Genomic DNA, 15,050 nt, shown 5'->3' with positions numbered 1-15,050 from the left:
TGTTCCTCTGTTCTGGAACACGGAGCGTCAGTTGTTCCGAAACATTCTCAAGCGAGACCGAGACAGTGACTCGCTGTCCCATCAGCAGCGCCGCTATGCACTGCCCTTCACCTACTAGCTGACTGTCGATACCGGCAGTGTGTCGCCATGTACTGGAGTGTTCCGTGTTCCGTCCTATCCTCTTTGTTCTGTGAGTTCCGTTGCACCGGCAACTGCCCTTCGGTACATGAGGATAACTTAATTTGTTCTGTTTTGTAAGAGCCTTGAAGCCTAGAAATATATACCGTACGTAAGACGGTAAACTTTGCATTATGTCGCAGCGGACTCCTGTTTAGGACCTTTTTACTAGAACAAAAACGGGCAGGGTGAAATGCAATCTATGTTCTTCTGTTCTGTCTGCAAAGGGATCTTCAACCGGCACAATGACGAGACATTTCCAAATTATACATCCCGCAATTTTTATTTTCTTGTTCTGTTTGTATAGTTTTATTTTTAATCTCCTATTCCGCTTGTAGATAATGTTTAGTTTTTAGCTTCGTGTTTTGCTTGTATGGCTTAATTTTTATTTTCGTGTTCTGCTTGTATAGGCCTAGTTTTATTTTAATCCCCTGTTCCGTTTGTATATAGTGTTCAATTTTTATCTTCGTGTTTTGCTTGTATATTGTGTACGTAAAGAATACTGACGAATGTTTCTTCAACTGTGCGAGTATATTTTAATTGGTGGAAATAACATTGTGGCAGTTGTAAACACATCTACTGCCAGTGTAATTGTGACAGGTGTATTTCAAAATGAATGAAAACATTCTTATCCTGGAAACAATATTTAGAGATGATTTTCTGGGTGCCTAGTTCCAATTGCTTTTTCACGTGCCGTGAAGTTTTATCCTGGCCCTAATTACTCACAATACAGGCCGATACATTCAAATGCTGAACATGTCCTTGGATTAGTTACTTTTAAACACCTGTACTGCCATTGTAACCGTGTTACGTGCATTTCATATTGACCGAAAACATCTTCACCTAAAAGCAGTCTTTGAACGTTATTCTTGGGTGAGAATTTCAGTGTTCCGACCGTTCCTTCACGTTCCGTGCAGCTTTACGCTGGTCGTAACTACATACAGCACGTCCGGTACAGCAACACGCGGAGCTTGTCATGTTGCCTCACGAAGTTCTCTCTACCGCGCAGTTAACAGTCCCGTGTGCCGTGTGCCGTGTACCGGCACAATGTACCGAAACACTCCACGTCAAGCTCCTAATATTCCGTAACAATTGACTGTTCCGGTCTGCCCAACCCTACTTCACAAGCGAAGTTGAAGGAAAACGGAATGTAGACAAACGAGTGAGCCTCCGGCGAAGTGTTTTATTTGAGTTCAATGAATGCGATGGTGTCCAGACATATCGTGCCACATGCATTCCTTACCACTTGAAGTTCGTTCCAACACACTCATCACCAATCCCGGACTGATGTACGTATTCAAATTCGGCGTTCCAACATACATCAAACTGCAGTTACAGACCGTCAGAACTCGTCCGCGGGCTGTGGCATGTAGGCCTATCAGTCAGTCACTACTGATCTGCATTTAGGACAGTCGCCCAGGTGGCAGATTCCATATCTGTTGCTTTCCTAGCCTTTTCTTAAATGATTGCAAAGAACGTGGAAATGTATTGAACATCTCTCTTGGTGTCCGACTCGTTGGCTGAATGGTCAGCGTACTGGCCTTCGGTTATGAGGGTGCTGGGTTCGATTCCCGGCCGGGTCGAGGATTTTAACCTTCATTGGTTGATTCCAGTGGCTCGGGGGCTGGGTGTTTGTGCTGTCCCCAACATCCCTGCAACTCACACACAACACTATCCTCCACCACAACAATGCACAGTTACCTACACATGGCAGATGCCGCCCACCCTCATCGGAGGGTCTGCCTTACAAGGGCTGCACCCGGCTAGAAATAGCCACACGAAATTATTATATCTCTCTTGGTAAGTTATTCCATTCCTTAACTCCCCTTCCCAATTTGTCCTCTTGAATTCCAGTTTGATCTTCATATTGTGATCTCTCCTACTTTTAAAGACACCACTCAAACTTATTCGTTTACTGATGTCATTCCATGCCATCTCTCCACTGACAACTTGGAACATACCACATAGTCGAGCAGCTCGTCTCCTTTCTCCCAAGTCTTCCCAGCCCAAACTTTGCAATATTTTTGTAACGCTACTCTTTTGTCGGAATTTACCAAGAACAAATCCAGCTGCATTTCCTTGGATTTTTTCCAGCTCTTGCATCAAGTAAACCTGGTGAGGGTCCCATACGCCTACCGGTAGTACGGACATGCGCAATGGAATACATGCGTGAGAGAGGGAACTCACTGGACAGACCGCGTGCATTTCCATTCCTTTTCTGTCCCTTGTTCTTCTCACATGTGATTTGTTTACATTGCCATAACATCTAAGCGGTAATAATTATTTCTAAATCTGTTACTGAATTCTGTTAATATACTTGTGAGTTGAGGAGAAGTAATAGTAAATGAGTAAAAAAATTAGTAATAATTTGTAAATAACTAATTAATAAATACGCAATAAAAATGTCAATTTTGGGGGATTTCGTTGAATCTTTATCCAGTGAAGATGAGTTGGATATGTAATTAGCAGCGCCAAGGAAGCGAGAAAATTATTTACGTAATTTTTATTGTTGATAGTTGAATTTTCGAGGTTCTAATCGTGTCATTCTGATTTCACTGTTCAAACTCAGTAGTGATTATTCTAGTTGGTGTTTTTCCTAATGGTAGAAAATGACAGCTTCACGGCCACATAAAAGTTAAAGTGCACATTCTGGAAAGATAGAAATATTCAGGGGAGACGTTGGACGTTGCATGAAAGGGCCGAAGATGACTGCCGTGGTGACCCTCACTTTGGGGGTTACGTTTCCGGAGTATCCGAGGAATTTCATGGCATGTCCAAGAAGTAAGTTTGATTATTCTTCTTACTATTATTATTATTATCTTGTTTGTTCAATTTTTGTTTATTGCGTGTATTATTTTTCTTTTCTTTTTTCTGTACAGTATGTGGAGTTTGAAAGAGTGAACTTTGGCGTAGGCTGGACATTGTTATTTTTCTCATTTAACGGATAATAAAGTATCATATCATATCATATCATATCATAAAAGTTCATTCGTAATTACAAACTTGTAGGTAAACTTACTTACCATTTTTTCCACTGCTTGCCTCTCACCCTAGTGGGCCCCAGGCAGCGAACTGTGTTGTACGTGTTGTGGAGGGACATATTTTCTATTACGTGTTTCTCCATTGGTTGATTGGTCGGTAGGTCAGTTGGTTGGTTTTACGTTTATGAAGAGCATGTGTTGAGACGAACACAAACACCCAGTTCCCGCGTCCGTGGAATTAACCAGACCTGGCCAGGAATTGAACCCGGGACACTATGAACCGAAGGTTGTAACAATGACCTTTGAAAATAGTTCATTATAATGATAAGTAATAAAGAAAGTGCAAATGTATTTATTTTCATACTGAGCGAGTTGGGCGCGCAGCTGTGAACTTGCATTCGGGAGATAGTGGGTTCGAACTCCACTGTCGGCAGCCCTGAAGATGGTTTTCCGTGGTTTCCCCGGTTTTTTTACTATCTGCTTTACGTCGCACCGACACAGATAGGTCTTACGGCAACGATGGGATAAGAAAGGCCTAGGAATGGGAAGGAAACGACCGTGGCCTTGTTTAAGGTACAGTCCCAAAATTTGCTTGGTTTGAAAATGCGAAACCACAGAAAACATCTTCAGGGCTTCCGACAGTGGGGTTAGAACCGACGATCTAACAGCTACGCGACCAAACAGCATGGCCAACTCACTTCATTTAATTCAATTACATTCTGTATATATCAAAACTCAGAGTTTTATTAATCTCATATACAACATTTATTTAAACACTGTCTTTCTTGAACTATATCCACCCTGTTTTAATTCATCCTTCGCTCTTCTACAGAGGGACTGACTGATGAATGGCGACTGACGTTGAACGTAAATGTCTTGGGCCTTTCCATCTGTACCCGTGAAGCTGTGCTCAACATGAGAGAAAGAGGAGTAGATGATGGTCACATTATCCACATCAGCAGGTAAGTAAGAGCCACACCAACTGCCACTCGCCTGATTGCAACGCTGCAATCGAAAAAGACTTCGACATTTGGTTTCAGTGACCTCTAGTGGTAGTAGAGAATGATTTTCGATCATCACATACCGGGAAATAATAATAATAATAATAATAATAATAATAATAATAATAATAATAATAATAATAATAATCTGAAACACTGATCATTGGCGGCAGGGCACAAATGAAAAGCATTGAGAAACTAGAGAGGAAAATTCTCAGAAAAATCCTAGGACCAAAGTTCGAAAATGGAATTTGGATGAAAAAAGAAACCACGCGAAATTTTTCAATTCACAGAAAAAATCACAGATACCATCAGAAAGAGACGACTAAAATTCTACGGACACCTACACAGAATGGATAACAACAGGCTGACAAAGAAAATTCTAAATCTAGCTCTAACCCTTAAAATCCGCAACAATTGGTTAGCAGAAATTCATGAAGATCTGCACGAAATGGGTATTGAGGACGAAACCATTCAAGATAGAATTAAATTTAGAAGCTTAGTAAACAAACATAAATTTGCAGAGAAACCAACAAGAAAAAATACAGGCTGGACAGAAACACGCAGAAAGGAACACAGTGAAAAAATGAAGAGATATTGGGAAGAAAAGAAGAAGAAACATTGTGCAAAATAAGTTCAAACGCGCTCCACAGTTGGGCACAACGAATCAAAATAATAATAATAATAATAATAATAATAATAATAATAATAATAATAATAATAATAATAATAATAATAATAAACGATCGTAAATAAGCCAATGATGTGGGTATATTTGGCAGTTGGAGGAATTAAGACGAGAATTGTCTCAGTGTATTCACCATGTGAGGGTGCCGATGAGGATGAATTTGACAAGTTTTATGAAGCATTGAGTGACATCGTGGTCAGGGTCAACAGCAAGGATAGAATAGTGCTAATGAGCGATTTCAATCCGAGAGTTGGAAACAGAACTGAAGGATACGAAAGGGTGATTGGTAAATGGAAGATATGGAAGCTAATGGGAATGGGAAGCGTTTGCTGGACTTCTGTGCTAGTATGGGTTTAGCTGTTACGAATACATTCTTCAAGCATAAGGCTACACATGGAAGGCTAGGGGTACCAGATCCATAGTAAACTATATCTTAACCGACTTGATATTCAGGAAGTCTGTTAGGAATGTACGATTTTTCCGGGGATTTTTCGATGATACAGACCACTATCTGATCTGTAGTGAACTAAGTATCTCTAGTCCTAGGATAAAGAAATTACCGGGCAACTTGGTCGTGCGGTTGGGGTCGCGCAGCTGTTATATTGCATCCGGGAGATAGTCGGTTCGAACCCCACTGTCGGCAGCCCTGAAGATGGTTTTCCGAAGTTTCCTAATTTCACACCAGGCAAATGATAGGGCTGTACCTTAATTAAGGCCACGGCCGCTTCCTTCCCACTCCTAGGCCTTTCCTGTCCCATCGTCGCCATAAGACCTATCTGTGTCGGTGCGACGTAAAGCAAATAGCAAAGATAGAGAAAGTGAAATCTGTCTGCAAGCGAATAAGGGTAGAAAAGCTCCAGGACGAGGAAATTAGACAGAAGTACATGGACATGATCAGTGAAAAGTTTCGAACAGTCGACAGTAAGCAGGTTCAGGATATAGAAAGTGAATGGGTGGCATACAGGGAGGCTGTAGTGGAAACAGCAAGGGAATGCCTAGGAACAACTGTGTGTAAAGATGGGAAAAGGCGAACATCTTGGTGGAATGATGAAGTGAGAGCGGCTTGTAAACGTAAAAAGAAGGCTTATCAGAAATGGCTCCAGACAAGGGCTGATGCAGACAGGGAATTGTACGTAGATGAAAGAAACAGAGCGAAACAAATAGTTGTTGAATCCAAAAAGAAGGCATGGGAAGATTTTGGGAATAACCTGGAAAGGCTAGGTCAAGCAGCAGGGAAACCTTTCTGAACAGTAATAAAGAATCTTAGGAAGGGAGGGAAAAAGGAAATGAACAGTGTTTTGGGTAATTCAGGTGAACTCATGATAGATCCCAGGTTCATTAACTTTTCGAGCATGTTGATAAACAAAATTTCTTTAACTTCTGGGAATGAAACTTTTTATTAACATTTCGTGTTTTCGTTAACATTTCGGTTCGCACATGCGCAAAAACGCAATTAGAACGCAAATTCGTAGCGCGGAATACTCAAAATCGAATCGCAAGCAACTCGTATACACCCAAGACGGACACTTGATACACCATACAAATACATAAGTGAAATGTAGGAGTCACCAGTTGCTAAGGAATCTTAAAGTTATAGCTAGCCTAACATTAAAGGAGATGGCATTCCGATAATTTGTATCATTTCTTGCAATTTCAGGCCCAATTACTGTCAACAAGAACTGAAAGTCATGTGAGGACATTCTCAGAAAGTTTTGAAAGCCTGCTGCATTATGAATTAAAAGTTATTTTTTCTATTTGCTATTTGTTTTACGTCGCACCGACACAGATAGTTCTTATGACGACGATGGGACAGAAAGGCTTAGGAATGAAGAGAAATCGGCCGTGGCCTTAATTAAGGTACAGCCCCAGCATCTGCCTGGTGTGAAAATGGGAAACCACGGAACACCATCTTCAGGGCTGCTGACAGTGGGGTTTGAACCCACTATTTCCCAGATGCGAGCTCACAGCTGCGCGCCCCTAACCGCACGGCCAACTCCCCAGTAATTAAAACTTCTGACATAAGTGTCCTCTCCAAACTCAATTCTAAACGCTTTACCAATAATTTTTTTTGCCATACTTTGCGTCTGCGCTTTTATCTAATTGCACTCATTAAAATAATGAAAGCTGCAGCTGTATTTTCTTCTTCCTGACCCTATCCATTGTAACCTCACAAACAGATTTTGGTATGGACACAATGTTAAAGAAGTTTGTTAACAAAAGTTTATTTGGTGTGGACACAATGTTAACCCTCGACTGGCGTTGTGAAAACTTTGGTACGTAAATGGCGTTGTGGGGTCGAAAATGATACCATAGAATGGATGACCTCAAACACCCTTTATTTAAGTTTCAAGAATAAATACATGTCAATTGTATTTCCTTATACCTTTTACTTTACCTACAATGAGAAATTAATATCTTTACCTATTATAGATGGTGAGATAATGCACAGTTGTTTTACCGTCACTGATTTTAAAAGAAAATCGCACTCCCATGAATTATATTTAAATGAAAACAAATTTTAAATGTTCATTGCTCCAAAGCAAATTCAAAGATACATTTAAATATTAATAGTATACAAAACTCATAAAAACTTTTGAATTTCACAGTCATTTACGTCATTTTCACAACCACTTAAGGCTTGGAAGTTTGACAATAATGTTCTGACTTTGACGTCTCACTTGCCTGTTGGGTTCGGTAGCTGGCCACTTTTATCTGTTCCTACCAGAGAAAGATGACGGGCGGTTATGGACGTTTAGATTGTCCGTGAAAATCCTCTTCGTCTTCCTCACCTTCTTCTTGTTCCGAATCCGTGTAGTGCTTGGAATTGTAATCTGGATCATTTTCATCTGAGGGATCGCTGTCGTCATCTTCCTCTAAAACACTGCGATCCTAGGATCACACACTGACATGCCAGGGCGAAATGTGGAAGCCATAGCAAGGCTTACACGAAGAAAAACTACCAAACACGCACTTCGAATGAAATATGAACACTTTCAAAATGTTAATTCACGATAATCTTCGTAACACAAACGCCGTTGTGGGGTCGTAAACGGCACCACACAATATTTAAATCAAGTTCCTGTGAAAACCAATATTTACTAAATGCTACAAGTCCAGATAGCAGTTGACCTTGCACTAAGTAACAGCTACAGTGAACGGCGATCGTCAGAACGCAATACGGAAGGAGCGCCAGGGTTGTACAAAGTCACCGGTGTCTTTAAAGACCCCACAACGCCAGTCGAAGGTTAAAGAGGTTTGTTAACAAAAGTTTATTTGATGTGGACACAATGTTAAAGAGGTTTGTTAACAAAAGTGTACTAACATATTGAGAAATGTTTTCGTTAACATTGTTTATTAACTTTGTTTCGTTAACATTGTTTATTAACTTTGTTTCGTTAACATTGCTTATTAACTTTGGTGTGGACTATCCATAACATTGTTTATTAACTTTGTTTCGTTAACATTGTTTATTAACTTTGTTTCGTTAACATTGTTTATTAACTTTGTTTCGTTAACTTTGCTTATTAACTTTGGTGTGGACTATCCATAACATTGTTTATTAACTTTGTTTCGTTAACATTGCTTATTAACTTTGTTTCGTTAACATTGCTTATTAACTTTGGTGTGGACTATCCATAACATTGTTTATTAACTTTGTTTCGTTAACATTGTTTATTATAACTTTGTTCCGTTAACATTGTTTATTAACTTTGTTTCGTTAACATTGTTTATTAACTTTGTTCCGTTAACATTGTTTATTAACTTTGTTCCGTTAACATTGTTTATTAACTTTGGTGTGGACTATCCATAACATTGTTTATTAACTTTGTTTCGTTAACATTGCTTATTAACTTTGTTTCGTTAACATTGTTTATTAACTTTGTTCCGTTAACATTGTTTATTAACTTTGTTTCGTTAACATTGTTTATTAACTTTGTTCCGTTAACATTGTTTATTAACTTTGGTGTGGACTATCCATAACATTGTTTATTAACTTTGTTTCGTTAACATTGTTTATTAACTTTGTTCCGTTAACATTGTTTATTAACTTTGGTGTGGACTATCCATAACATTGCTTATTAACTTTGGTGTGGACTATCCATAACATTGTTTATTAACTTTGTTTCGTTAACATTGTTTATTAACTTTGGTGTGGACTATCCATAACATTGTTTATTAACTTTGTTTCGTTAACATTGTTTATTAACTTTGTTTCGTTAACATTGTTTATTAACTTTGTTTCGTTAACATTGTTTATTAACTTTGTTCCGTTAACATTGTTTATTAACTTTGGTGTGGACTATCCATAACATTGTTTATTAACTTTGTTTCGTTAACATTGTTTATTAACTTTGTTTCGTTAACATTGTTTATTAACTTTGTTTCGTTAACTTTGCTTATTAACTTTGGTGTGGACTATCCATAACATTGTTTATTAACTTTGTTCCGTTAACATTGTTTAATAACTTTGTTTCGTTAACATTGCTTATTAACTTTGTTTCGTTAACATTGCTTATTAACTTTGGTGTGGACTAACCATAACATTGTTTATTAACTTTGTTTCGTTAACATCGCTTATTAACTTTGTTTCGTTAACATTGCTTATTAACTTTGTTTCGTTAACATTGCTTATTAACTTTGTTTCGTTAACATCGCTTATTAACTTTGTTTCGTTAACATTGCTTATTAACATTGTTTCGTTAACATCGCTTATTAACTTTGTTTCGTTAACATTGCTTATTAACTTTGTTTCGTTAACATTGCTTATTAACTTTGTTTCGTTAACATCGCTTATTAACTTTGTTTCGTTAACATCGCTTATTAACTTTGTTTCGTTAACATTGCTTATTAACTTTGTTTTTTTAACATCACTTATTACCTTTGTTTCGTTAACATTGCTTAATAACTTTGGTGTGGACTAACCATAACATTGTTTATTAACAAAGTTAACGACACGCCTCAACAGGCTATTGCTGGGGCCGGTACCGGCATTTGTACAGTATATACTTTCGCGCATCAGTGTAGTGTTATTGCTTCCTCAGTGAACGTTACGGAAGACTGACAAACTTGTAACTTTGTTGCAGTACCGGTGGTCACAAAGTTTTTGCTTCCAATCTCGCCATGTATTGCTCGACTAAGCACGCTGTGATGGCTCTTACAGAAGGTCTCAGGAAGGATTTCGTAGAGCACAAGAGTAACATGAAAGTCACGGTGAGTCTCATTTATTTAATTAATTAAATGTATTTAATAGCTAGACTTGAATGAAGAATACGAGAAACCTTGTTCAACTTGCTGCCGCTCTTGCAAACTGCAACGATCAAAGTAAAGTTCTTTAGGATAATGTCCGCCATCAGGGTAGACATCAGTGTGAGCTTAATTGGTCTCCCACCTCCGCCCTTCACTCTTCCCACCCTCTGTGCCTCATCAATATCTACTTCACTAAAATTTATCTTCATTCTGTCCCGTATCAAGTTCACTATCTTATAAACTAATGCCACCTTATCTTCTTTCGCTGTTTCTTCAACTCCGTATATAAAAATGTTTCTCCTCATTCGTACCTGGATCCCATCGACCATTTCTCTCTTTAGTTTCGCCACCTCCCCCTCCAGCACCTGGACTTTTAATCGCATTTTCTCCGTCTCCGCCTCATTTCTCCCCACCTTCTCCTTCAACTCGTCCACCTCACTTTTAATGCACTGCCGCAAGTTCTTTAGCTCCTTGGAATGGTCACGTATCATCTCCTTCAGTTGGTCTATCTGACACGCCTCCTTCACTACTTCTTTTAGCTCCTCTATCTCTTCCCACCCAGGGCACCAATTGGGCCTGGCCCTGCGTTTAACTCCACTCCACCTATTATGAGCAGCGCTGATAGCACCGCCGCCACCAGCAGTCCTGCCAACACCCCTACTTCCTCACCCTTCATCCTCTTGCTCAAGTCCGTTTTCTTCTTCCTCCTGCATTGCCAACTCCCAATCCTCACTCGATAGAGCTCCAGCGCTGTCCCCATTCTTCAGCACACACTCAGCACATCCGTCCTCACTGCTTACTCGATTGAGTCTGCAAAGCAAAGTTGTATACATCTATTTCATAGATTATGTTCAGGCTTTTCTTTGTATCAGACATTATTTTCTGATTTATATTCTGAGGAGTAAAGGATAGTTTCCACGATTACACTAGGTTTTGCAACTAATTTTATGAAACAGATTTCATGAAAGAAATTGCATGGATGGTTGTACACATGAAGACACTAATGCATACTGTACTGTAGTTTCATATCTTCTGCATTTTGCTTCAGTATTATGGATACTCACGTCCTAGAGCCAGCTACAGTGGTGGCAGAGAAGTCGGCAGTGACTCGAAAAGCTGAGAAATAAAGGATTAATATGGAATGGGGAATATAAAAATAGAAGAAGGCATTTAGGATTTCTTGCAACTTTACTGAATAATATAACGAAAATATCTAAATCTATATTTTAATGTGACATTTTGTTAACGTTAATAAACCATGCGTAACAGATTTAAATAACTTGTTTTGGAAGTCACTTTCGTCAGGAGGGCATACTCAATCAATCAATCAATCAATCAATCACTACTGATCTGCATTTAGGGCAGTCGCCCAGGTGGCAGATTCCCTATCTGTTGTTTTCCTAGCCTTTTCTTAAATGATCGCAAAGAAATTGGAAAATTATTGAACATTTCCCTTGGTAAGTTATTCCAATCCCTAACTCCCCTTCCTATAAACGAATATTTGCCCCAATTTGTCCTCTTGAATTCCAACTTTATCTTCATATTGTGATCTTTCCTACTTTTAAAGACACCACTCAAACTTATTCCAGTATCCAGTATTCGGGAGATAGTAGGTTCGAACCCCACTGTCGGCAGCCCTGAAAATGGTTTTCCGTTGTTTCCCATTTTCACACCAGGCAAATGTTGGGGCTGTACCTTAATTAAGGCCACGGCCGCTTCCTTCCCACTCCTAGCCCTTTCCTGTCCCATCGTCGCCGTAAGACCTATCTGTGTCGGTGCGACGTAAAACAACTAGCAAACTTATTCTTCTACTGATGTCCTCCCACGCCATCTCTCCACTGACAGCTCGGAACATACCACTTAATCGAGCAGCTCGTCTCCTTTCTCTCAGTTCTTCCCAGCCCAGACTTTGCAACATTTTTGTAACGCTACTCTTTTGTCGGAAATCACCCAGAACAAATCGAGCTGATTTTCTTTGGATGTTTTCCAGTTCTTGAATCAAGTAATCCTGTTGAGGGTCCCATACACTGGAACTATACTCTAGTTGCGGTCTTACCAGAGACTTATATGCCCTCTTCTTTACATCCTTACTACAACCCCTAAATACACTCATAACCTTGTGCAGTGATCTGTACCCTTTATTAACAATTATATTTATGTGATTAGGGAATCAGCAATGTTGAACTAGAGGATTCTCGACTAATAAATTTATTCCGTGCCACTACTGGACTTCTCACTATTCTCTGTCTTTCTGGTTGTCAATTCACTCGTGGGGATATTACTAATAGGATGGATATAGTTCTCGAGTTCAACAACTGTCGGCCCATCCGTTTACTACCTTCCAGAATAGATTCACTCCTCTTTATTTTTAAATTCGTTCAAATCCTATAAAAACGTCTGGTCTGCGTACAAGTCGAGGCATTTCACTATTTCTTTCACTTCGTTTTGCAAACCAAGTAACGAATCAAAATATTTCATCATCATCATCTGTTTACCCTCCAGGTGCGGTTTTTCCCTCGGACTTAGCGAGGGATCCCACCTCTACCGCCTCAAGGGCAGTGTCCTGGAGCTTCAGACTCTTGGTCGGGGGATACAACTGGGGAGTATGACCAGTACCTCGCCCAGGCGGCCTCACCTGCTATGCTGAACAGGGGCCTTGTGGAGGGATGGGAAGATTGGAAGGGATAGGCAAGGAAGGGGGAAGGAAGCGGCCGTGGCCTTAAGTTAGGTACCATCCCGGCATTCGCCTGGAGGAGAAGAGGGAAACCACGGAAAACCACTTCCAGGATGGCTGAGGTGGGAATCGAACCCACCTCTACTCAGTTGACCTCCCGAGGCTGAGTGGACCCCGTTCCAGCCCTCGTACCACTTTTCAAATTTCGTGGCAGAGCCGGGAATCGAACCCGGGCCTCCGGGGGTGGCAGCTAATCACGCTAACCACTACACCACAGAGGCGGACATCAAAATATTTATAACCCCAAAATAATCAGTTTAGTTCCACGAAAAGTTGGAAGTAGCCGAAAGTTGTTAGTATCGTAATGAAAAAACTGGGGAAAAAAAATCAAAAGAAGTTGTAAATTTACCAAGCATCTCCCGCGACGAATCATTCCAAAACCTAATTCATCTTTCTATAAATGAATATTGCATCAAATATGTCTTCTTGAATTCCAACTTCATTTTATGATCTTCCTTTCTGAATCTGTGTACCCTCCCTCGGACTCAGCCAGACTTTGGGTCGGGTGATACGACTGGAGAGGACGACCAGTACCTCGCCCAGGCGGCCTCACCTTCTATGCTGAACAGGGAGCCTTGTGGGGGATTGGAACGGATAGACAAGAATAAGGGAAGGAAGCGGCCATGGCCTTAAGTAAGGTACCATCGCGGCATTTGTCTGGAGGAGAAGTGGGAAACCACGGAAAACCACTTCCAGGATGGCTGAGGTGGGAATCAAACCCCCCTCTACTCAGTTAATCTCCCGAGGCTGAGTGGACCCCGTTCCAGCCCTCGTACCACTTTTCAAATTTCGTGGCAGAGCCGGGAATCAAACCCGGGCCTCTGGGGGTGGCAGGTAATCACGCTAACCAGTACACCACAGAGGCGGACTATGATCTTTCGTACTTTTGAAAACTTCACTCAAGCTTATTGTCATCTCTCCATTACTAGCTCGAAACCTTCCGCTTACAAGTAGAGGTCGCCACGTGATGTTCTAGAAAAGTTTCAAATTTTGAAGATTTGCCCTTCATTAAAAAATATTTTAGCCCTGTTCGAGCGTTTTTGCCAATGGGCCTTATTTTGTTCAAAATTTAGTGTTTCAAATCTATCATCACACTTTTGTAGTCTTATTCCCGCACATATTTTCAAATTGACTCCGTGGCGTAGTCGCCAGCGCGTTGGCTTTGGAGTTTCAAGTTCGAGTCCGACCTTCCCCAGCACTTCTTTTCTTTTACTGACACATCCTACATTTTATTTTTTCAGTTATTCATTTTCTGTGGTGTCTTTTGTTTTAGAGCTGTTTCCAATATTTAAAACCATTATTCGTTTCTTGTCGCTTGAACGTATCCTAAATTCTATTCGTTAGTCAAGTTCAAGCGATTCATTGTCAGACGAACAGTGAAAATGTGACAAATATTCTAAATAATGTAAAAAGGTATTAATATTGTAAATAGAAAAGAAAACAAATAATGAAGTATTTTATGTAACCTAAAAAATGAATATTGTACCAAAAAATGAAATTTTAAAAATGGAAAAGAAAGAAAAAGGAATAAAATGTCAACGGCGGATTCGAACTCGGACACTTCAATTACCAGTGCACTAGCGGCTACGGCACGGAGGCAAGTCAGAAATATCTGCGGGAATGAGACCACAACAGTTTTAGGATAGATTTTAAACGTTAAATTTGGAACAAACTAAGGCCCATTGGCAAAATCGCTCGAACAGGGCTGAACTATTTCTTAATGAAGGACAAATCCTCAAAATTTTTGAACATTTTTCTAGAATATCGCATGGCGACCTCTCCTTGTTAGTGGAGCAGCTCGTCTCCTTACTTACAAGTCTTCTCAACCCAAAGTTTGCGACACTATAGTCAGGAGTCAAAACAGTGGTACTCGCATATGTCTGAAAATGGAAAATAAATTAACGTAGTATTACAGTGAAAAGCGTACAACGAGACTGTCCTGTTCTTGAATGTCGGATTTGAAGGGACGGTCACGCAACGTTGACGAATAATCCTTGTTGCCTGCCTATTTTGCAGTTTGTTAGCTCCTAACAGTCGCTCTCTAGTTATTAGGTTGCAAAGGTCTGCTAGATTGTTCATCGTGTCACATTGCTTTGGAAAATGAATAAAAGTGTGAGGTGTTGCACTACTTCGTGGTATTCCAGTGAAAAAGCTGAAGCTCCTCAGGGTGTTACTTAGGAACCACCGTTCCGAAGCCATTGTTATGTTTCAAATATATTGTT

The 15,050-nt window shown here is 40.0% G+C and overlaps 1 protein-coding gene across 2 annotated transcripts in view; it reads left to right on the top strand.

Annotated features, from left to right (window-relative positions):
- LOC136886434 (dehydrogenase/reductase SDR family member 11) overlaps positions 1 to 15,050 on the top strand; it is a 35,959-nt gene that overhangs the window by 18,001 nt on the left and 2,908 nt on the right. For both annotated transcript variants that reach the window (XM_067159210.2, XM_067159208.2), the window contains exons 3-4: positions 3,991 to 4,120; positions 9,932 to 10,058. In XM_067159210.2, coding sequence (XP_067015311.2) covers positions 3,991 to 4,120; positions 9,932 to 10,058 — 257 coding nt within the window. The remainder of the gene's footprint in view (positions 1 to 3,990; positions 4,121 to 9,931; positions 10,059 to 15,050) is intronic.

The sequence above is a fragment of the Anabrus simplex genome, chromosome X (genome assembly GCF_040414725.1).
Source record: "Anabrus simplex isolate iqAnaSimp1 chromosome X, ASM4041472v1, whole genome shotgun sequence".
In the NCBI taxonomy this organism is placed as follows: Eukaryota; Metazoa; Arthropoda; class Insecta; order Orthoptera; family Tettigoniidae; genus Anabrus; species Anabrus simplex.
This window is presented reverse-complemented; position numbering and strand designations above follow the sequence as displayed.